General features: G+C 39.3%; 1 protein-coding gene across 8 annotated transcripts in view; it reads left to right on the forward strand.

Moving 5' to 3' along the window:
* Window positions 1–22,803, forward strand: part of KCNC2 (potassium voltage-gated channel subfamily C member 2) — a 145,583-nt gene that overhangs the window by 115,276 nt on the left and 7,504 nt on the right. For 4 of the 8 annotated variants that reach the window (XR_012637586.1, XM_074942023.1, XM_074942025.1 and 1 more), the window contains exons 3-4: window positions 14,488–15,415; window positions 18,160–18,327. Coding sequence is in view for 7 of the 8 variants with exons in the window: in XM_074942023.1 (XP_074798124.1) it covers window positions 14,488–15,415; window positions 18,160–18,327 (1,096 nt within the window). In the remaining variant the exon portion in view is untranslated. Of the gene's footprint in view, window positions 1–14,487; window positions 15,416–16,897; window positions 17,715–18,159; window positions 18,328–22,803 lie in introns of those variants that run through there. The other 4 variants (XM_074942028.1, XM_074942029.1, XM_074942027.1 and 1 more) reach the window with 2 other exon arrangements.

Consider the following 22,803-nt stretch of genomic DNA (forward strand, 5'->3'; position numbering starts at 1 on the left):
ACTACTGATACCTTTTGAAATGGTGACTGCTAGAGTGGAAATGCTAAGTCTAGCCAAACAAATAAAACCTAGTGAGTTGCCTGGTTAGCCACAGCTCAGCCAAACTACAACTAAAATAAGACCTATGGATTTAAATGAAAAGGGAAGCCGCTGAAGGCAACGGAAAATGATCAACAAAAGAGCTTTTTAATTAGAGGATCCCTAAGACCTGTGACTAGCCTCTAATTTTATGATTTAGGTAGGTTGCTACATACTTGGTTCTGTACTGGGCTAACAACGTAACTGAAGAAAGTCAGGTAATTTCAGTTTGTCTGAATGTGAAAGCACTATGAGCATTTGGAAAGCTTTCTTAAAAAAAATAGATCATATTCCCATATAGGAATCAAATACAATAGATATATCAGACTGTTCTTGGCAGCAAATAAATCTTGCTTCCTCCTGTGTGATTCTGAAAGGCCCTGAAGGCAACTGGTGTGATTTTACAGTGTGGAGATGGAAAGAAACTAAACAAAGCATCCTCATTCTCTATGCACCACAGAGCACAACATCTTGGAGGTTACTTGGATGCTAGTGCAGAAGAGTGTTTTGCTGGCAGGTGGGGGAGAGAGAAAGAGACATGGGAAAAACACCAGCATATGTATATTTTCATAGATCTGCCAGTCAGACCCCTTTCTCATGTAGGTGTATGTAGGGGACAGCAGCTACAGTCGTAACTGCAGAGTGTTCCACTACTACTTTATGGCTTAGGAGGAATGATGTCACCCCATCTGCCATGAACCCCATCGACTTTTCTAGTACGCGCTTGAGAGAGAGAGAGAGAGAGAGAATTCCCAGTGCCTCATAAAATAGCAGCTGATCAGTGACTGAGTGAATAGCTAGTACAGCAGCACCATAAATTCTAGCATGCTATATTACTGTGCACCCTCTACATAGATCTCAACTATAACACGACTAACGGGAAAATGTATCTTGTTTTTCATTTAATTTGTGTCTGTGCATAGAATGGTAACAGCAAAAGTTTTACAATTATGTTGAGTGCTAAATTATGTTTATTTTAGAGAGAGAGAGAGCTCTATCAATGATTGCTAAAAGGAAGCCATTACTCACGTTATGAAAAATAGAAGTTTGGCAAGAACTCTACAAAGCCTGGTGTGACATTCATCTTGGAGCAGTAATGCAATTTCATCGGCAGGGGGCTTTGGCTTGGCTGGTGGGGGGAAAAAGTGGAGTGGCACCTTTAGGAGTTCCCCCCTCCTTTGGGGATTGGGAGGGCAGGAAACATTACCTGAGCTGGTTGGCAGGCTGGTGGCAGAGGGTGGGGCTTAGAAAAGCTATTGGCTTCTGCACACCAGACGAGGGTACACAAAGAGCCACCCTTGCAACGTGAGCCTTCTCTATGCCAAAAAGTTAGGTAGCTAAATTTATATGTGGGCACCTAAACAAAAGTGGCCTGATATTCAGTCAACGTGAGCGGCCGAGTGTTTAGACTATTTGAAAATCAGGCCACTTTATTTAGGTGCCTAAATATTGATTTAGGAGCCTAGATTTAGGGTTGACATTTTTGGCCAATGTGTTTACTAGCTCATTTCAATTCTTTTCCAAAGAAAGCATTTGTGTGAGTAAAGCCTTGATTGTTTCAAGTAAATACAAAAGGGGGTGTGACCAGGGCTGGAAAAAAGTAATTTCTAAATGAGTGAATACTTGCAAGAATATTTATTTATTTTGCAACATTTGCCCGGCTGCCCTGCTTACAAAGCTATTGTGTGCACTGAGGGCTCAATTCTGCAAGGGGCGGAATGCTCTTGGAAGTGCTGAGCACGTGGTGATGAGTGCCCTCCATGCTCACTGAATGAAGGAACACTCAGCACTTTGCAGGAGCGTTGAAGGGTTGGATTATAAATATGCAAATCCTATCTGTGTAAGGCAAGAATCTTGGGTGTGTTATCAAGCAAACCTTAAAGAGTATTTTCTTTAAGAAACTCTTTCCCCGCCCCCTAATTTTCCTATAAGGCTACCAAGGCTGGTAAGGAAGATTTTTTAATTATTTTCATTCTAGATGTGTAGTTTCACTGCCAGATTTATGTATCATTTCAAATAATGTATAACTGAATATATTTCTTTGGAAAGAAACTTTTGTTTTCTTTTAAGTCAGCACTGAGTCAGCTAGAAAACATTAAATGTTGTTTTCCAAATGTTGTTGAATATTAAAGATTCAACACCTGGCTTTTTCTGTAGTCAGTGCATCAAAGGTAAATCTTGTAAGGCCTGCAGTTGAACTAAAGTGAACTGACTGAACCTTAAGAACTTCCAGGGAGTCCTCCTGTTCGAAAGTATACATTACACAGTAGGGGGATTTGCAGGAGGAAGTGATGGGAGTCAGACCCAGAGTAATTTATACTTGGGCAAAATGCAGAATTTTTTCTGGAAGGATATTGAGAAGTTGGCAAAGATTTTACCCAGCATTAAACAAACAAACAAATAAGAAAGCTGACCAGAGTTAACGGTAATATAGGGCCTTATCCAATGCCCATTGAATTCACTTTGTCCAACCCATCCTTGACAAAACAAATAGTCTGAAGAAGTAACAAGTTTCAAGGTAGTATAGAGAAGAAACATATCTTGTGAGTAGAGTATGGGACTGAGAATCAGGAGCTTGAGGTTCAATTTCCAGCTCTGTTACTGATTTACTATGTGACCTTGGCCAAATCACTTAGGCCAAATTTTTTAAAACGTGGCCACTAATTTTAAAAGTGTCCAAATGAGGCACTTAGGAACTGATTTTTCACTTGAAGTCAATGGGAGTTGCGGGTACACAACACATCTCAAAATCAGACCATAGATGTCTCAAGTTGGGTAAAAAAAAAATAGTGGTTTATTTTGAAAATGTTTTAAACTCTGTGAGTGTCAGTTCCCTATCTTCAAAGTGGGGATAATAACCATTACCTGCCTCTGTTGGCATCTTAACTGTTTAGGTAAGCACTTTCAGCATGTGAAGTGATATATAAATGCTAAATGTTTTTACTAATGATATTTTAAAATGTGAGATCCTTGGGTGGAAGTGCAAAAAATTGTTGTTTTTAATAAAGTGACTTTGCCCCTGCAAACGCTCTAAATCTGTGTTCTACTTTTCGGCGTTGACTTAATCAGAATTACATGGTTTATGGGCAGGATATGTGGCTATATTTTAAATCAGTATTTAAGGGAAATAATCTTTGGATTGCTATAGGATCTCTCTCACTTGAAATTATCATTGACAGGGTACATCATTGTGAATCACACATTTATAATAAAAAGTGCTGCTGAGGAGCAATACTTTATCTAAATACGTCAAAGCACTTAAGTGATAACTAAATAAACCCCATAACAACTCTGTGAGGCAGGTTAGAGGTAGCAACCAGCCACCACTGAAACATAGCACCTATTTAATAGCACAGCAGCACACAACAATTTAGGTCTGGAAACTGTGAATATTGTGTCCAATTGAAACTGCAGGGGACTTTAAGTGAGTACAATAATTATTGCATGATTTGGATTTAAGCCAGGGCAACACAGTTAAAACCTCCTTTTTATGAGCAGCGCAATGAGTATTGCTGACTGAAAATTTTCTATTGAAATTTAATGGAAAATGCCTTCTTGACCAAAGTGAAAGTGTTCATGGAAAATTAGCATTTAATTAGACATTCTGAATTTTTTGACAAACAAAGAGTTAACACAAAAAAATTCAAAATATTTTGAAACTGTTTTGTTTCAGTAGGAACAGGCTTCTTTCTCACTTTTTTAAAACCTTTATCCCCCAGTAGAAAAAAATATGAGTTGTGTTTTTTGTCCCCCTGGCTGAAACAAGGAGGGGGGAAAAAGGAGAGAGAGAGAGAGAGAGAATGCTTTTGAACATTTTCCAAAATCCTATTTTGAAAAATTTTGTCAAGCTCCCCCCACAAAAGCCTAGAATCATTTTAAAAATTGAAAAAAAACCCCCAAATATAATTTTCTCCTTTTTCATGAATATACTTATCTTTTTTCATCAAGCTTTAGCGGGGAGATTTTACAGGTCAAGGGCCAGATGTAAAAAAATGAAGTCAATGGAGCTATGCTGATTTACCACAAGTGAGCATTTTGTCCTACAAGCAGACAGGATCTCAGCTGCATAGACCCCCCTGAAACATACTGCCTCCCTAAGATCACAAGGGAGCAATAATTCAGTAATAACTTAGATAAAAAGTGATGTCTTTACTTTCTGCATTCCTTGGATTTGTTTAGAGTTGTGAGCTATGTTAGCAATCAAGATCACAATTGAAGTACCACTATCATTTATTTGTAGGCTGGGCTACAGGTTGGTTTGCTGATCTCATCCACTACAGAAAAATGGACTAGAAACCATTTGTGCTAACTTCATCTGACACCGGATACTTACCCATGCAAACAGAAATGGGTGTTTCATTTTAGAGGCTCATTGACTTCAGAATGAAAACAGATGGAATTAGACAGAGCAGCAACATCACACTTGATAAGTAACTGGAGAGAGATAAGAGTGTATGAAAATATCCTATATTTTCCAAACCAATCCCTTCCATTACAAATGTTGTAAAAAGGTTGACAGGCTCCGTTTCAGTATGTAGCCTCAGCTTATATGGTCCTTTGTTGAGGAAAAAAAAAGTGTTAAATATAAAATGGAAAGGAAGATTTTTCAGTGAGAATATGTTCTTTCCTGCCATGAACATAATTTTCATTTGCTGTAAAGTGGTTACCAGAAGATTCTGATTATTATTACAATAGCACTGACAACAGCTAAAGGTCCCACCTAGAGTTGGGGCCCCATTGTGCTAGGTGCTGTACAGACACAGAGTAAATGATTCCCTGCTCCAAAAAGCTTATAGTTTAATTAAGAAAAGACACAACAAATGGGCATAGCAAACAATCAGGAGTGGGGGAGGTGGCTAAAATCAAGTTCTTCCTTGCCCAGTGACATGGGGAATGCCGTGTGTGTGTGTGTGTGTGTGTGTAACTTCTGAATTTACAGTAATGTAAATGGGGGTTGCAAAGATTATCTATGAACCTGTCACTAACACTAGAGACATATCACAGCTATGTCCTGTCCTCCTTTGCCGTGTGATGCTCACACTGCAGATAGCAGAACAGCGTACTCAGCCTTTTTGGAAGGTGATTTGAATGCCCCTGTCAAGGTTCCTTCCCCACTCTGAACTCTAGGGTACAGATGTGGGGACCTGCATGAAAACCCCCCTAAGCTTATTTTTACCAGCTTAGGTTAAAACTTCCCCAAGGTACAAACTCTTTTCCCTTTTTCCCTTGGACTTTATTGCTGCCACCACCAAGCATCTAACAAGCATATAACAGGGAAAGAGCCTGCTTGGAAACGTCTTTCCCCCCCCCAAAATCCTCCCAAACCCTACACCCCCTTTCCTGGGGAAGGCTTGATAAAAATCCTCACCAATTTGCATAGGTGAACACAGACCCAAACCCTTGGATCTTAAGAAGAATGAAAAAGCAATCAGGTTCTTAAAAGAAGAATTTTAATAGAAGAAAAAGTAAAAGAATCACCTCTGTAAAATCAGGATGGTAAATACCTTACAGAGTAACCAGATTCAAAACATAGAGAATCCTTCTAGGCAAAACCTTAAGTTACAAAAGACACAAAAACAGGACTATACATTCCATTCAGCACAACTTATTTTATCAGCCATTTAAACAAAACAGAATCTAACTAGATTGCTTATTAACCCTTTACAGGAGTTCTGACCTGCATTCCTGCTCCGGTCCCGGCAAAAGCAACACACAGACAGAGCGAACCTTTGTTTCTCCCCCCTCCAGCTTTGAAAGTATCTTGTCTCCTCATTGGTCATTTTGGTCAGGTGCCAGCGAGGTTATCCTAGCTTCTTAACCCTTTACGGGTGAAAAGGTTTTTCCTCTGGCCAGGAGGGATTTAAAGGTGTTTACCCTTCCCTTTATATTTATGACAGCCCCTTCTTGCATTTTCTTCTGTAGGGAAACTGTAGCTTCCTTGTGAAAACTGAAGGTACTACCTGAATGGCTATCCCAGACTCTGGACAAACACAAGCACATACAGACTGTGTGGCGTACCTCATAGCCTTATGACCCAAGCCATTTCCCTGATCATAGACTAGCTGTTATCTCTGGCATCCAATGGAATTTCCAAAGGTTTATTAGTGAAAAATAATCTTGGAGGTAAACATGAACCAGAGGTGTTCAAGTTGCTAAAAAACAGGGAGGTTGTGGAAAAATTCCAAGCTCTTTCAGTATTTTGACAGTGACACTCATACTTGGGCCTTTCAGTGTGAACATATTACAAATTATAATAATAAATAGCATGCAATATAGTCTTGTCTGTTACAAAACCCCCTTGTTGTCTGGAATATTATTTTTATAAAGAATCCTCATTCTTGAGCTGAAGAAAGTACTCTTACTGAAACTGGGTACTTTACTAGGTGCTAATTATTTGCTAATTTGATTACTAGTGGATGCTGATCAGTGCTGAATGCTAATTTGTTCCTTATTTTGTCACAGGGATTCTGTCTCTAAGTTCTTAACAAGCTCACTTTGGGCTAGGCTGAAAATAATTTACTGTTCTTGTCTTTTAAGAAAAAAATTGCACACCGTTGCAGTGTATATAACAAACAGAAGTGGAGTACCTAAAATAGGGGTGCGCAAATTTTAGAGGCCCATAAAATAGAGCAGAGTAGGATAAAGATTAGGATAGCCAAGGGCAGAGTTGCAGAACTCTGGATCAAGCTTTTGGCCACCATTGGCTTAATTAGTGATACAATCCATGTCAATATTACAGAAAAGTTGTAGCAGCTGATGAGGTGAGTTCATTTGAAGAGTGCCCTATGCTTTCAATCATCCTGGCCAGTTGGTGTTATTAGTATCATCACACATGAGTAAGGGCAATGGTGCTGGAACAATTTATATAGTGGGGGCGCTGAGAGCCATTGAACCAAACTATAAACCCTGTATATGGTGGAAACCACTTCAAGCCAGGGAGTGCAGTAGCACCCCTGGTTCCAGCACCTATGAGTAAGGGGGGTTTGTGTGTGGATGGGGGTTGATTTAAGAAGAACAATTGAGCTATAATAGGTGGTAACTTTGTAGTTAAGACAAGGACAGAAAGCCTGCCTGATAAGAATTAGGAAGGCTGTATAGGATTGTTGTGTCTTAGTTTTTCAATTAGAAGTCAGAATAGTTGATCAGTATCCATGCTGGTTCTTTAAGGTAAAGCCTCATTGTAGATCTTCAGATTCAGAGAGTTTGGTAATTGAAGGGTTGGGTGTAATAATGCAATTTAACTGATTGGGGAAATGGAGGCAATAATAATAAGCTGCAAGTCTCTGATATAAATTAACACAATGAATTGAATATAATTGTCAGGTCACATTACAAAATTAAACTAGTTTTCTAGAGTAAAATTGATTTCCCCTATTAGTCATGCATACAGCATTTTCTCAACAGCAAAAAAAAGCTTTTTAGATTAGCGAAGAAAGAGCATGTAGTTTTGCACCAGTGCAATTTGAAATTAATGATTGATTTATTAAATGAACAAAATTGTGTTACAATGATACTAAGGTCTGGCTTAAACTAATAGGTCGGAGAGATTCCAAGTTAAGGCTGCCACTCTCCTTAACTTACCCCATTGTACTTAAATTCTTCACAGAGTTTCTAGTGGTTTGTGATGCAATATACTGTTGTCACAGCTTCACTTGTCTGTACTACTTGGACCCAGGACCTAAGTTTCCTTTTCCAGTAGACTGAACATAAAAACATAAGAATGGCCATGCTGGGTCAGACCAAAGGTCCATCTAGCCCAGTATCCTGTCTACTGACAGTGGCGAATGCCAGGTGCCCCAGAGGGAGTGAACCTAACAAGTTATGATCAAGTGATCTCTCTCCTGCCATTCATGTCCACCCTCTGACAAACAGAGGCTAGGGACACCATTCCTTGCCCATTCTGGCTAATAGCCATTAATGGACTTAACCTCCATGAATTTATCCAGTTCTCTTTTAAACCCTGTTATAGTCCTAGCCTTCACAACCTCCTCAGGCAAGGAGTTCCACAGGTTGACTGTGCACTGAGGTGAACAAGAACTTCCTTTTATTTGTTTTAAACCTGCTGCCCATTAATTTCATTTGATGGCCCCTAGTTCTTATATTATGGGAACAAGTAAATAACTTTTCCTTGTTCACTTTCTCCACACCACTCATGATTTTATGTACCTCTATCATATCCCCCCCTTAGTCTCCTCTTTTCCAAGCTGAAAAGTCCTAGCCTTTTTAATCTCTCCTCATATGGGACCCGTTCCAAACCCCTAATCATTTTAGTTGCCCTTTTCTGAACCTTTTCTAATGCCAGTATATCTTTTTTTGAGAGGAGGGGACCACATCTGTCCGCAGTATTCAAGATGTGGGCGTACCATGGATTTATATGAGGGCAATAAGATATTCTCCATCTTATTCTCTATCCCTTTTTTAATGATTCCTAACATCCCGTTTGCTTTGTTGACTGCCACTGCACACTGCGTGGACATCTTCAGAGAACTATCCATGATGACTCCAAGATCTTTCTCCTGATTAGTTGCAGCTAAATTAGCCCCCATCATATTGTATGTATAGTTGGGGTGGGGGGGTAATAGGTGCCTCCTATTAGAAGAAAATGCTCCAAATATTGGGACTGTCCCTATAAAATAGGGACATCTGGTCACCCTAGCCAGAGTGGGGAATTAGCCTTGACAGTACTTATCTGCATCTTTATTGAAAGTCTGGCCCCAGACTTCAGAAACCTACAAGCCTTCTCCAGCTTCAAAAAATCTGCCCTGCACTGTTTACTTTGGAGGAAATCCAGACTTTCTGCGAGTGTCGGCACCCAAGACTAACAAACAAATTGCCACCATGGTTTAGGCCCTGATTCAGAAAAGCACTTAAGCACATTCCTTATTCAACGTACCATGTACCATGAAATCAAATGCTAATATACCCCTGAAATATTAAAATTAAAAGAAACCCCAACACACCAAACAAAAAGCCTAGCCCCTTTCAACTATAACAGGGACATCTCCAAAAAACACCTTTTCATTCTGCCCATTGCACTGGATATGATGATGACCCATTTATCTCTCCCTCTAGCTGCTTACCTCAAATTTAGTTTTCATGGGCTCCCACCCAGGGAAGCTTTACATTTTGCTTCAGTATAATGGTGGGAGAGAATCACGGATTGAGAGACACCATACATTTAAGTCCTTAGCAATCCATGGTGAGTGTTGTGGAATCACAAAAAGATATTTAACAGTATTTTATCTGTTCCTCTGTCTCCAGTAGTTCACTGGTATTTTGATTTCCATTTGAGGCATTTGCCTTGGATTTGTAATTTTGATAACAGGATTAGTGGCCCATGAGTGTTAAAGCTGGGTAGTACTTCTGTAAGAGGGGGTTTGTGTAATGTCTGAAAGAGCATTGTGGATTTTATACTGATGATTTTTTATTACTTTGTGCCCTTTGTGATAACAGCAAGATCATTAGCGGTCTGCAATGTGAAATAATTAAAATGCAATTCAAAAATGTGTCTAGTGCAAGAGAGACAAATTTTTATGGTTTTAAGGTATTATAAACGACAGGATTTCCTTGTAGTCTACCTATCTACTTCTACATCTTGTTTCCATCTCTATAGCATGTGGGTGCCTCCCAATATTTAAATAGCAATAATAACAACCACTCTCTTGTTCTTCCTTCTCAGCCTGTAAGAAAAATATCTTGCTAAGTTTATAAATTTACTGTTAGCACAGAGTGAGGAGAACTGGGGTGTGACATGTTGCTAAGCTGGTAGGAAACTGCATTTTGTACTAGTTTGAGCTTTTTCAGGGCATGTAGCGTCTTTCATAGATAGGATGAGCTGCAATAATCAAGTCAAGATGGATGGATCACCATGACTAGCTTTGTGTCTGATAGAAGGGAAAAAATTCAGTCGTCTGGCTGGTCACAGTTGCAAATGTGTGTCTTTTGCTGCTATGGCTATTGGGCATCCACTAACACTGAGGAGATCAAAAGACCCCAAGACACAGGCGGGCAACAGGCTGAGGGCATTGCCATTGACAGTGGGGGCTGTTATAGAGGAGCCAAGTACTTCAAAGAGTTTTCCGTTGCCTACCGGCATCATCTCAGTCTTGTCTGGGTTCATCCTTCGCCAGCAGTTTTTCATCCAGGGGATGATTTCAGCTGGGCATTAAGAAAAGTGGGATTTCATTCTGGTTACATTTCATGGAAAGGAGATGAATGGCTGAGGGTCAGCCATGTGCTGCTGCCCCTTCAGCCTGTGTTGTCTCAGCAGCTCTCTGAAGGGTTTCACCTAAAATTGACAAATACAGAGGAGAAGATTGAGCATGTGGGGCGCTGCAGATGAACAAGCTCCAAAGCCTTCATACAGATCCTCTGAGTTAAATCTGAGAAGGAGGACCCAAGCTATTTCTTTTTCTCAACCTACAGTGTTTATCTGTGTGTCTGATCGTTCTGATCTTTGCTGTAGTTTCAACCAGTTTGCCTGGTATTGAAGTTACTGGTCTATAATTGCCAGGATTTCCTCTGGTGCCTTTTACAAAAATTGGTGTTACATTAGCTTTCCTCCAGACACCTGCTACAGAGTCTGATTGAAGTGATAGATCACATACCACAGGTGGTAGTACTGAAATTTCATATCTGAGTTTCTTCAGAACTCTTGGGTGAATGCCATCTAGTCCTGATGATGTTTTATTACTGTTTGAGGTATTCAGAACAAACTGATAAATTTATCTGGGACAGTTCCCCAGATCTGTCACCTAAAAAGAATGGCTCAGGTTTGGGAATCTCTCTCATATCCTCTGCAGTGAAGACTGATGCAAAGAATTCATTTAGTTTCTCTGCAACGGCCTTGTCTTCCTTGAGTGCTCCTTTAGCATCTTGATCACTGAGTGTTTGGCAGGCTTCCTGCTTCTGGTGTACTTAAAAATGTTTTGCTGTCAGTTTTTGTGTCTTTAGGTAGTTGCTCCTCAAATTCTTTCTTGTCCTGCCTGCCTTATACTTTTATTTTTGACTTTCCAGAGTTTATGCTCCTTCCTATTTTCCTCAGTTGGATTTGACTTCAAATATTTTAAAGATGTCTTTTTGTCTCTAACTGCTTCTTTTACTCTGTTGTTTAGCCATGGTGACATTTTTTTTGTTCCTCTTACTGTTTTGTTTGTTTTTAATTTAGGATATACATTTAGTTGAGCCTCTATTATGTTGTTTTTAAATATTCTCCGTGAAGTTTGCAGGCATTTAACCTGTGTGAGTGTTCCTTTTAATTTCCATTTAACTAGTTTCCACATTTTTGTGTAGTTCCTCTTTTTGAAGTTAAATGCTACTGTGGCAGGTTTCTTTGTCATGTTTCCCCCCACAATAATGTTAAATTTAATTACATTATGGTCATTATTATTGAGTGGTTCAGATGTGACCTGTCTCAACTCAGTCTGGTGTATGATCCCACTCTTCCCTTGAGGGGTGGCCAAATAGTATGCTCTCCCCTGGTTGAAGTCTAAGTTATATCTGTCTTTTGTAGTCTTTGTTTATGCTGGCCCTTTTGGTTTTCTATATTAAGCATTCAATAAAACATGTATATATGATCTAGCATGATTTTCCTACAGTCACCACTCATTCTCTCCTTTCTGTCCCTCTTTACCCCCCTCCCCCTTTTCTCTGTATTTTGGTTCTAAAGATTCCCCTATCTCAGCTGGTCAAGCCCAGTCCAAGCTATAATTTAAATGAGACAGCGAGCCTGAGCAGCTGTTGTTGCTAAAAGTTCTGTGAAAATCGCTGTAGAAATCTCTATAACCACAAAATTAGGCACGCTTCAGAATAGATTGTAAACTGATTTTTTTTCTTCTGATCATTCTAAACTACTTGTAAAAGATTGATCCCCCTCTACTCTCTCCTCTTTTGGTTTTAGAGTGGATAGCAAGCATACTTTCTCTTTAAAGATAATATTGGGTCCTTGCCATTTGAAATGAATGGAAATATATACTTTTAAAAATGTAACCTACAATAGAATGCACAGCCCCCCACCCCCACTTTAAAAGAATGTTAAGGTTACAAAGTCAAACACTCAAGGGTTAGGGAATGTCCGAGTTAAGGCTGCCTGGGCAATTAATTTGCCTTCCTTGTGCATATGCATTACAATACCATGTTTAATTACATGATCACATAATAATTTTTCCACAGGACCATTCCCCCTAACTCCCCTGGCTCTTCATCTGATCTCAATTTCTTTTACAGTTCCCATTCCCATGCCCCAACCTTCTTTCCAGTTTCCCCACCCTGCTCCCTGTCTCCTTGCCTAATCAATCCCAATATCCCCTACACCCCAGCTTCCAATCCTACTTTCTCCTCCAAGCTTCTTGTTCCAATCTACTCCCTCAGCTCCCTTTCCCCTATTGTCTCCATTGCATTCAAGTCAGGGTGTTTTCTGGCCCCCAGGCCATGAGGAGGAGAAAAGGGCCATATTGAGAGTACAGGAGAGACAGCTTCTCTGCTCTCGCTTTCTGGTGCATGGTGCCACAGTGGTCCACAGCAGCCAGGAGAAGCAATTGTAGGAACAGCCCTGCTCAGGCACTGCAGCCTGAGGCTGGAGCATACTCAGTACAGAGGGAATTTTTGGAAAATTCTCTGCCAAATGCGAACAAATCTTTACTGAGCCTGTGAGAATTGACATTTTTAGAGGCTTATAACTTGGTCAAATTTGAGCAGTTTTTCACAGGAACAGCAAAAGGAACATCCCTGACACCAGGGCAATTCTCTTGCCAATTTCAAGTTTCCATTCCAAAGAATGGAGGTACTAGAGGTTTTCAATGAAAAGGTTGTATGGATTTTTGTAACATGGTCTAAACAACATATTTTCCCATAATCTTGCTTTTGGAAATGGCTGAATCTTTTTTTGGTGAAACTTTCCAAAAATATTCAACCCAAGGCAGATAATCAACATGGGAAATTTCAGCCTGAATGGTTAAAATTTGGCAAAGTTACAGACAAGTGAAAATAGAGTCTAACAATGGGAAGTACTGGACAATCATATCTAGAGAGAGCTATCAGCTCTCTGTATAACACATCAGAACATTTTCTCTAATGGATGACCTGCATCGATGAATTGACTGTTTACATCTAATATTTTTGGTTCAAGAAATGTTGATGACTTCTTCAGAGGATATAGCCAATGTTCTTAGCAGCATTCTTAGCAGCCAATAGTCTTAGCAGAATTTCATGAACCACAGTCTCAAACCCCCTTTGGATCAGCTCAACCTGTCAGACCTCTTTCAGAGATTGAGAACTGTGGGGGTGGAGGTATCTTTGACATTGGAACTTTGATATCCACACTCAGCAGGCAGGACTCTAGTTTTCAAGGCATAATGTAACTTTTTCTTATGAATCATGGTTATTCTGATGCCCTTGATGAACAGGTCCCCCGCCACCATATTTTTGTTCATCATGCAGTGTAAGGGGTGGCTATCACTCTCCACCTCGGGGATTGCATCAGTTTAATGTTTCATGTGTCATTGTATGTGAATCACTTTGGGGGCCTTTGTAATTAATTATGCCATACAGTGTAAAAGTACAATGTAAAATGTATGATTGATGATTGCTTATTAGGAGAGCCCTACCAAATTCATGGTCCACTTTGGTCAATTTCACGGTCACAGTAAATTTCATGATTTCAGCTATTTAAATCTGAAATTTCATGATGCTGTAATTGTAGGGGTCCTGACCCAAAAAGGAACGTTGTGTGTGTGTGTGTGTGTGTGTGTGTGTGTGTGTGAGGGTGTCGCAAGGTTATTGTAGGGGGGTTGTGGTACTGCTACCCTTACTTTTGTGCAGCTCCTAGTCGTGACGCTGCCTTCAAAGCTGTGCTGCTGGAGAGCCCAGCTCTGAAGGCAGAGCCACCACCAACAGCAGTACAGAAGTAGGGTGGCAATACACCATCATGCCCCCCTTACTTCTGTGCTGCTTCGTACAGAGCTGGGCCTTCAGTCAGCAGCTGCCATTCTCCGGCCGCCCAGATCTGAAGGCAGCAACGCAGACATAAGGGTGGCATGATATGGCATTGCCACCCTTACTTCTGCACTGCTGCGGGCAGGGCGCTGCCTTCAGAGCTGGGCACCTGGCCAGCAGCTGCTGCTCTCTGGCCACTCAGCTCTGAAGGCAGCGCACAAGTAAGGCTGGCAATACTGTGACCCCCTAAAATAACCTTGCGACCCCCCCTGCAACTCCCTTTTGGGTCAGGACCCCCAGTTTGAGAAACTCTTGTCTCCCCTATGAAATCTGTATGGTATAGGCTAAAAGCACTCAAAAGACCAGATTTCACGGTCCATGACGCATTTTTAATGGCTATGAATTTGGTAGGGCCCTGCTTATTAATGTAAAGGACTTTATGGTTCTGATTTCCTTTTTCTTTCCTTTTCTTTGCAGTTCATTGCTTTTGCCTCTTTATTCTTCATCCTAGTTTCAATCACAACCTTTTGTTTGGAAACCCATGAGGCTTTCAATACTATTATAAACAAAACCGAGCATGCCATCAATGGCACAGAGGCTGTTCTACAGTATGAAATTGAGACCGATCCTGCTCTGACGTACGTGGAAGGCGTGTGTGTGGTGTGGTTTACATTTGAATTTTTAGTCCGTGTTGTTTTTTCACCCAATAAACTTGAATTCATCAAAAACCTCTTGAATATCATTGACTTTGTGGCCATCCTGCCCTTTTACCTAGAGGTGGGCCTGAGTGGGCTCTCCTCCAAAGCTGCTAAGGATGTGCTTGGCTTCCTCAGGGTGGTGAGGTTTGTGAGAATCCTGCGAATCTTCAAGCTCACCCGGCACTTTGTAGGCCTCAGAGTGCTGGGCCACACACTCCGAGCTAGCACCAATGAGTTTTTGCTGCTGATAATATTCCTGGCACTAGGCGTGTTGATATTTGCCACCATGATCTACTATGCTGAGCGAGTAGGGGCCCAGCCCAATGACCCATCTGCTAGTGAGCACACACAGTTCAAAAATATCCCCATTGGCTTCTGGTGGGCGGTGGTCACCATGACTACCCTTGGGTATGGGGACATGTATCCTCGGACTTGGTCAGGCATGTTAGTGGGTGCTCTATGTGCTCTTGCTGGGGTGCTGACCATAGCCATGCCCGTGCCTGTCATTGTCAACAATTTCGGAATGTACTACTCCCTGGCAATGGCGAAGCAGAAACTTCCAAGAAAGAGGAAGAAGCACATCCCTCCTGCTCCGCAGGTGAGCTCCCCTACCTTTTGCAAGACAGACTTGAATATGGCCTGCAATAGCACACAGGGAGATGTCTGCCTGGGCAAAGACAACCGGCTGATGGAACACAACAGATCAGGTAGGACACAATCTCAAATGCATGTCTTCTAAATACTTTATAGACCAGTATGTTTGGTAGGTGTCAGAAAGCATTAAATCTTTCTGCAACTAAAAGATGTAGTTCCCTCCCCTCTCCCTTCACTCCAGTGTTTGCGTGTGTCAGTCTTGTAGATGGCAAAATAGTTACAATGACATTCCCAGGTCTGTGCGTAGCTGGTCTATACAGTTTGCTTGCTATGTTGTGAATGCTTTTTCTGCTGATGACATCCACCATTTATTTTGCCTGTTGTTTGTTTCATTGTACTGATGTTCTTTTGTTTTCCTGCATGATTGTGACTATCTGAACAGCTACTGTGTTCCACACCATTGAACTCCATGCTGTTCTGCTTAGTGTTTGTCTCTTGTGTCAGCTTTGCCTATGGCACATAGTGGCATATTATGTAAGATGCAATACAAGAGGAAGTAATTTAAAAGAAACAGGTGCTTTACCTTGTAAAGGACAGCACTCATCGGAAGAATATAGAAAGCTGGCTTCTAGCTTTCAGATTTCTTCCCATTCAGCACTCCAATTCCCTGGCAAGAAGTACTTCCCACATCTGTATTATATGGGACATCACATTGTGTTTTTACTGTTGTGCTGATAATATGACAGATATTAAGTTGAAGTAAAGCTTCTTGGTGAAAAACTGAAAATGGCCATCATCAGCACCACTCGAGATGTCATTTCCCAGCACACATTGAATATCGTTTGAGATTAAAGAACAAAGTTAAGTAGCGTTTAGTTTAATTACTATAGATCTGCAGTCACAAGTAGGACCGGTCAGAAAGCAAGAATTCCATTTTGCACAAAAGTTTGAACCCTAACCACTGGGTTTTAGAATTAGTCTCTCTCTCTCGCTCTCTCAGTCTCTCTTGTTGGAACTGTTCCACTTTGTACAAATAATTAAATATTTATTGGGAAAAAGAGAGAGCCTTGTGGTTAAAGCACTCACATGGCATGCAGGAGACCCAGCTTCAAGTTCCTGATCTAAATTAGGCAGAGCAGGGTCTGGAACCAAGATCACCTATATTCTTTGTGAGTGCCCTAACTATGTGGTTATTGAGTATTCTGGAGTTGGGCTCTGTCCAGAAATTCCATCATGGACCTCAAAAGCATTCCAGATGAAAGTTTAGTTGAAACTGACAAGTTTCTGAAAAAGTTTAGTTTTCAATGAATCAGCATTTTCTGGCAGGAAAAAAAATCTTAAAAAAATCCGGACCAGTTCTAGTCACAAGGCATTTTTTTTTTCAAATCTGTTATCTCTTATGCTGAACACAGTTGTATTGCAAAGCTCTCATATAAATCATTAGGCTCCTTTTGTAAAGTCAATAAGTAATAATAATGCAAAAACATGCCTTTCAGTGTTGCAGTAGCTGCATCTTGCTCTTTAGAGGGAAGAAGCTGAAAATTGTGACTGTGAAAAGTATCTTAATTCTGTTCTGACATTATGCCACTGCTTAGTCTTAGGTTAAAAGAAGATCAATTAAAGAGAGAGTTCTCTCTTTGAGAGAGAACTCTGCGAAAGTTCTCAAGCAAAGGTAACACAGATTTTTTTAAATTCTAAAGATATCAAAAAAGGGAGAAAAACTTTCAGATGGCTGTGTTGTGGGTGGAATATAGTTAGTTTTACAGTGCTTGACTGATACACATTCTCAGACAGCATCTTCAAAGTGTTAATGACAACAGCTTTTCTGTGTCATTGAGTCCTGCTAAAGGCATTCCAGAAGGGAGGAGGCTCTGTGTGACAGCACAAAGAGATAGTTTTAGTGAGTCTGCAGATTTATTTACAAGGTGTTATAATCCTTGAGGTTAGAGAAAAAAATCTTAAAGTGATCTACTTCTGGGTTTTTTTTTTCTGTCTCTCTCTCTTGGATAGCGCCACCATTTGTGCTCCATATCTAACTTCATTTCTTGTGTAGTTATTGGGATTGTTGTGCATAACTTAAAGGTAGAATATTGCCATTTGTGGCCCCAATTCAGGAAAACACTTAAGCACGTGGTTAAGTGCTTTCCTTAATGGGGATGGTTTCTTGAATTGGGTCCTGAAATGCTACATATTTCTTGTTTTAAAAGAGGGGGTTTTGGGAAAGCAAAAGTGGGTGATGTAGAGAGTCTTTTGCGTGCTGAATCTTAACCACACTGACTAAGGAACACATTTAGCCCTGAGCTATATATGATTAAATGTAACTCCCATTGAAATCAATGTTAATTGTGCATTTCAGGGCAGGCTTTGGCCCTAAACATTTATCACTTAATTCCTGTCTCAAAAGTTCTTTTAAAAACTATTCAACAGCAAAATGGTCAACATGACTTCTTTTTTAATAAAGAAGATAGTCAAAGAGATGAACACAATATTAAAACAATTATGGCAGACTACTGTTGGAAAGGTTAGAGTTTATAAAGGCATGTAATTCAGTAGAATAGCCTTTTATCTGATGACATTTTATTTTATGTTAAGCTAGTCGAGCCTTAGGAGATATCTCAAATAGGGCTGGGATATTCAAAAGATGATTTGTTCTTGAATAAAACATTTACTTTTGCTCTTTTGCTGCATTTTGTAGTGATTAATATGAACTGCAACCTTTTTCTTTATTCTTATCATGACATTATTACTGTTTTTTGTACTTGAGTGATGGGAATATCCAGCATTCAACATAAGCTCTTTGTGATGTCTCATTTCCTCATTCATTATTGTCTGTAAATGGGCATGGTGCTTTAACCAGTGTTATCAGGTGAAGACAGTGCAGGAAGTGAGCAGCCACTCTCACCTGGGGAAAGGCACCCACCAATCAGACGTTCTAGTACCAGAGACAAAAACAGAAGAGGGGGAACATGTTTCCTACTGACAACAGGTGATTACACGTGTGCTACTGATGGAGGGATCAGGAAAGGTATGGACTTCTTTCATTAGATCATAAAAGGTCACTCAGCAATGTACTTGTGAAAAGCAAGCTTCAAGTAAAATAAGATGTGAACAACTGCACTATTAGGAAAGATTGTAAATCAGTTCAATGCTTTCTTTCTTTCTTTCTTTCTTTCTTTCTTTCTTTCTTTCTTTCTTTCTTTCTTTCTTTCTTTCTTTCTTTCTTTCTTTCTTTCTATCTATCTATCTATCTATCTATCCTTTTCTGGTACTTCCTTTTAGAAAACATTCTTTATTTTCCTCACTCCCCTACCCAAAAGTGCTTTGTGGTATATCTGACAGTCATTCTTCTTGTGTCTTCATTTGTCTGTACCCTACAAAAAAGACTGCAATGTAGCTCTTTCTCATTAAATCACTCGTGCTTCTTTAAAAATCCCCTAAATCCTCCTGAAAGACAAGTGAATGATCCAAAAACAATAGTTCACATTTAATACTTTTTTTAAAAGATAGCTACATTAATGCCATTTAAAGGGGCTGACAAATTGAACAAGCCCAAAGGGTTTTGTATTGAGCACAGCAAAACCTATTCAATAGAGTTTCTACCCTGCCATTTTGGAAGGTATTTGATTTGAAAGCCAAGTTTACGATGTCCCAAGGCAGTTTATCAGCATAGCAATATCACTAAAGGCTGGAAGGTTATTCAGAAATGGAATGGTCTCCACCAGCCCAGAATTGTGGTGCAGTGCAGTTAGGGTCTGATCCTGCAGGGTGCTAAACACCTCCTATAAGAAACTGAACATGCTGACGTCTGGTTGCTCAGCATTTTGTAGACTCTTGGGTGGGATTTTCAAAAGTGTTCCACATTGGCCTCTTTCTATTGCCACTGACTTCATAGGGAGCAGAGTTAGGCCAAAGTTGGTCACTGTTGAACATCTTGCCCTTAGGCCACATTCCAAAGCTCATACAAGTCAATTTGATTCATTGGATTGACTTCACTAGGAACTGGATTGGGCCCTTAGTGAATTGCAATAATGTGATGGTTTTCAATAACTACATAGGATGCAAATCTCTGAACTGTTATGTGCTACTGCTATCAGAATTCACCATCTGTATGTTTGCAACTGGATCTAATTAAAAAAAAAGATTTTTGAAACTTAGGAAATTCTTTTGCTGCAAGTTTTCTACCAGCTCTTTCCACAACAAACGTATCTGTCCCAACTGCTTGTTTCATCCAACCGACAAAAAGAGTTTAGTTCTAACTTCTGTTGGTCATTCTACTAGCCACAATGGGACACTTTTTTAAAAAAAATCAAAAGATCTGAGATCTGTATGCAGAAATGTGAATGTAAGTGTGTACAGCTGCATTTCTGTGCATAGCTACAATTGGAGAATAATATGATTATTCATTAATGTGTGGTAATAACACGAGCAATTGCAGTGATATCATATGCAGGTGTAGGTGTTCAACTGTATATTTTTTGCTCACAGACCCTAGGCCTCTGCCCATTGAGAATTAGAATCTGTAATATGTACTAGATATTTACAATTCTTCAAGAAATTCCTATTTAAGGCCCAGTCTGGCGAGGTACTGAGGAACTCATGCAAAGTGCTCATTACCGTTAACTCCTAATTACTCTGCACCTAGCAAGTTCAAGTGTATAATTTCCATTAGACATTTCAGTGTAACAACATGACATTGGTTACTGTTAACTTGGTAAAAAAACTCAACTAGAACAGGTCAGAAGAACCAAACTTTTCTCTGCAATAAATTTCAAATGAAAATTCGTGGTTCAAAAATTTTCATCTTAAAAATTTGGGGTTTTCTTTGGCAAGTTTCAAGCTGATGCCAACAAAAAAAAAATTGTTTTGATATAGCTTAAAATATTTTCTTCCAATTTTTTTTTAAACAAAAAACCCTGAAAGAAACAACATTTTAAATTTGAAAATTAGATATAAAAATGTTTCAGAATTTCCCCAGGAAATCTGAATTATGTTATTGATATTGACATTTTCTCATGGAAAATAATGGGTTCCAATGCTCCCACCATATTCTTTGGTGGGAATATTTTCTATCTGTAAAATTTTGACTGTCTCTAGCCATAAGAAGAAAAGGAGTACTTGTGGCACCTTAGAGTCTAACAAATTTATTTGAGCATAAGCTTTTGTGAGCTCATGACCTGTAGCTTACGAAAGCTTATGCTCAAATAAATTTGTTAGTCTCTATGGTGCCACAAGTCCTCCTTTTTTTTTTGCGGATACAGACTAACACAGCTGCTACTCTGAAATCTAGCCATAAGCTTCACTATAAGCAAAATACTTTTGACCATTGGGCCTGAAGTTTATTCAACACAGATTGTGTTACTTCATAATCTGAAAGCACTCTCAGGATATCATCAAAATAATTTGAATATTTGAAATTTAATTCACACATCAAATGCCATAGTTTTGCATTTTTTTTATTTTGAGTTTCAATGCTTTTTCCTTTCATTGAAGACTCTCACTGACTTCAATGGGTTTTGGATCAAACTCTTACCCCCTGCTTCCATCCATCCTGTGTATTTTTCCCCCACTCTTCAGATCTCATTCTTTTTGTCATAGTATCTTTGCCTTCCCCCACCTATCAGCTCTCCTTTGCTTTTGCCATTTAAAAAAGGGGAAAGAAAACATAACAAAATATTGTCTTTCTAAGTTGAGTAAAAGACATCAACTAATTTCCTTTGAACCTCTCCATCTTCCCATATTGCCAAGAGTATGTTTCCAAGGGATTTGGACAAATATGAATAAAAATAGATTTTTTTTCTCAAGCTATCTCTTTCTAATCTGTGCAAATACCAATAGAAGCCTCTAAAATGAATTTGAAATAAACTGGAGGTTTGTGAAGCATCTCAATACAACCTGCCCTTGCAATCTGGAGATAACACTGCACAATGTATTAGCAGACTTTGGATTATAGATTTGCTTTTAGCAAATGTTCTTAGTACAACAGTCAAGAAATTTTGAGATTGGGAAAATATTAATTATAATTTTTATTATGTATTATTTGTTTGTGTCCAATATGGTTCACAGTGTGCTAGGCCCTGCGCAAACACAAAAGAAGACACAGTTTCTGCCTTAAAGAACATGTATTTTGGAGAGACCCTAGCACATAAGACCAGATTTTCCTAAAACTGCTCATCTCTTCCCAAATACGATATAAATACCACCAAACTTATCCTATGTAGAAGATGAGCAAGTAACTGCTCATCTGTATTTTCATCTACGCATTTAATATTCTTCAGCAAGAATTTCATGATTTCATTGCATGTACCTTACATGCAAATGCCCCAGTCCTGTAAACTGCTTAGATATCTGCTTAGCTTTAAGACAGTAAGTAGCATCATTGAGGTCAATAGGACTATTTGTGCTTACAGTTAACATGCACATAAGTATTCTCAGGTTTAGGGCTCACATCTTTTAGTATAAGGCAAAATTTGAAGTAGAATTTGGGAGGAATCATCCTGAAGTGTTTGCACTTTGTGGTATTCTTCTGGATCCTATCCCTGAGTGTTTCTGTACAAACCAATGGGGTTAACTCATTGCTTCATGGGTAGAATTATTCAGGTTTTATTGTCTAACATTAGTAATGTGGACTCCCTCTATTTGAGTTCTAAGACAGTGAGACAATGACGAGTAATGTTTTCCGGTGATTTAAAAGCACAGTCTCTACTAAATTCAGACAAATCTATACGCAGCATAAAGTGGGTAGATTGAGCTGACGGTACATGTGAACAGAAATGTTTGCAAGTGCAATGTTCCATCCAAATTGTGAGAGTTTTTAGATGTGACTACCCGATTTCAGAATTAATTTTTCATCACATTAGACTCATGAGCAGTCCTGTTGTGCTTTTCATTAGAATCAGTTAAATAAGGACTGTAAATATTGTGATTTAACTTTGCAAATGAGAAAGAAATTGCAAATCTGCAAATTTAGCTATCTTATTATACTTCTATATTCGATGCAAAGTCTGAGCCTTAACATTCCTGGAGATAGAGCTTCTTTACAACAACCTCATTTCATCCTCATTCATGAATAACTATAAAATTACTTTATATAACTATATAGTTTTCTGTAATTTTAAGGAAAATCTACTCGTGTTAGAAACTGGGTTTAACACAGATTATATCTTTCTAACACTTTTTTACAATCTGTTCTTTTAAAGATCTTGAGTATATTACCCAGATGACACAATCTACAGCAATCGGTCAATAGTACTCTGTGAATGACCAGATCATTACTTGATTTGCACTCAGTTGAACCCTACTAAAACCAATGGAGGTGTGCTGAAAAATAGGTCTAAAAGTATGTAGCACATATGATTTGTGATGGCTTTGTTTAATCTCACTGGAAAGGACAGTTACATTAAGATCCCTTTTTTTCTTTTCTTTTTTTCCCTTTTGTCTCAGCATTGAGCTCTTTGAAGACAAAGTTCCTTGAACCCAAAATAGTACATTTGATTACATTGCA

This window comes from Natator depressus, chromosome 1 (assembly GCF_965152275.1).
Source record: "Natator depressus isolate rNatDep1 chromosome 1, rNatDep2.hap1, whole genome shotgun sequence".
NCBI lineage: Eukaryota > Metazoa > Chordata > Testudines > Cheloniidae > Natator > Natator depressus.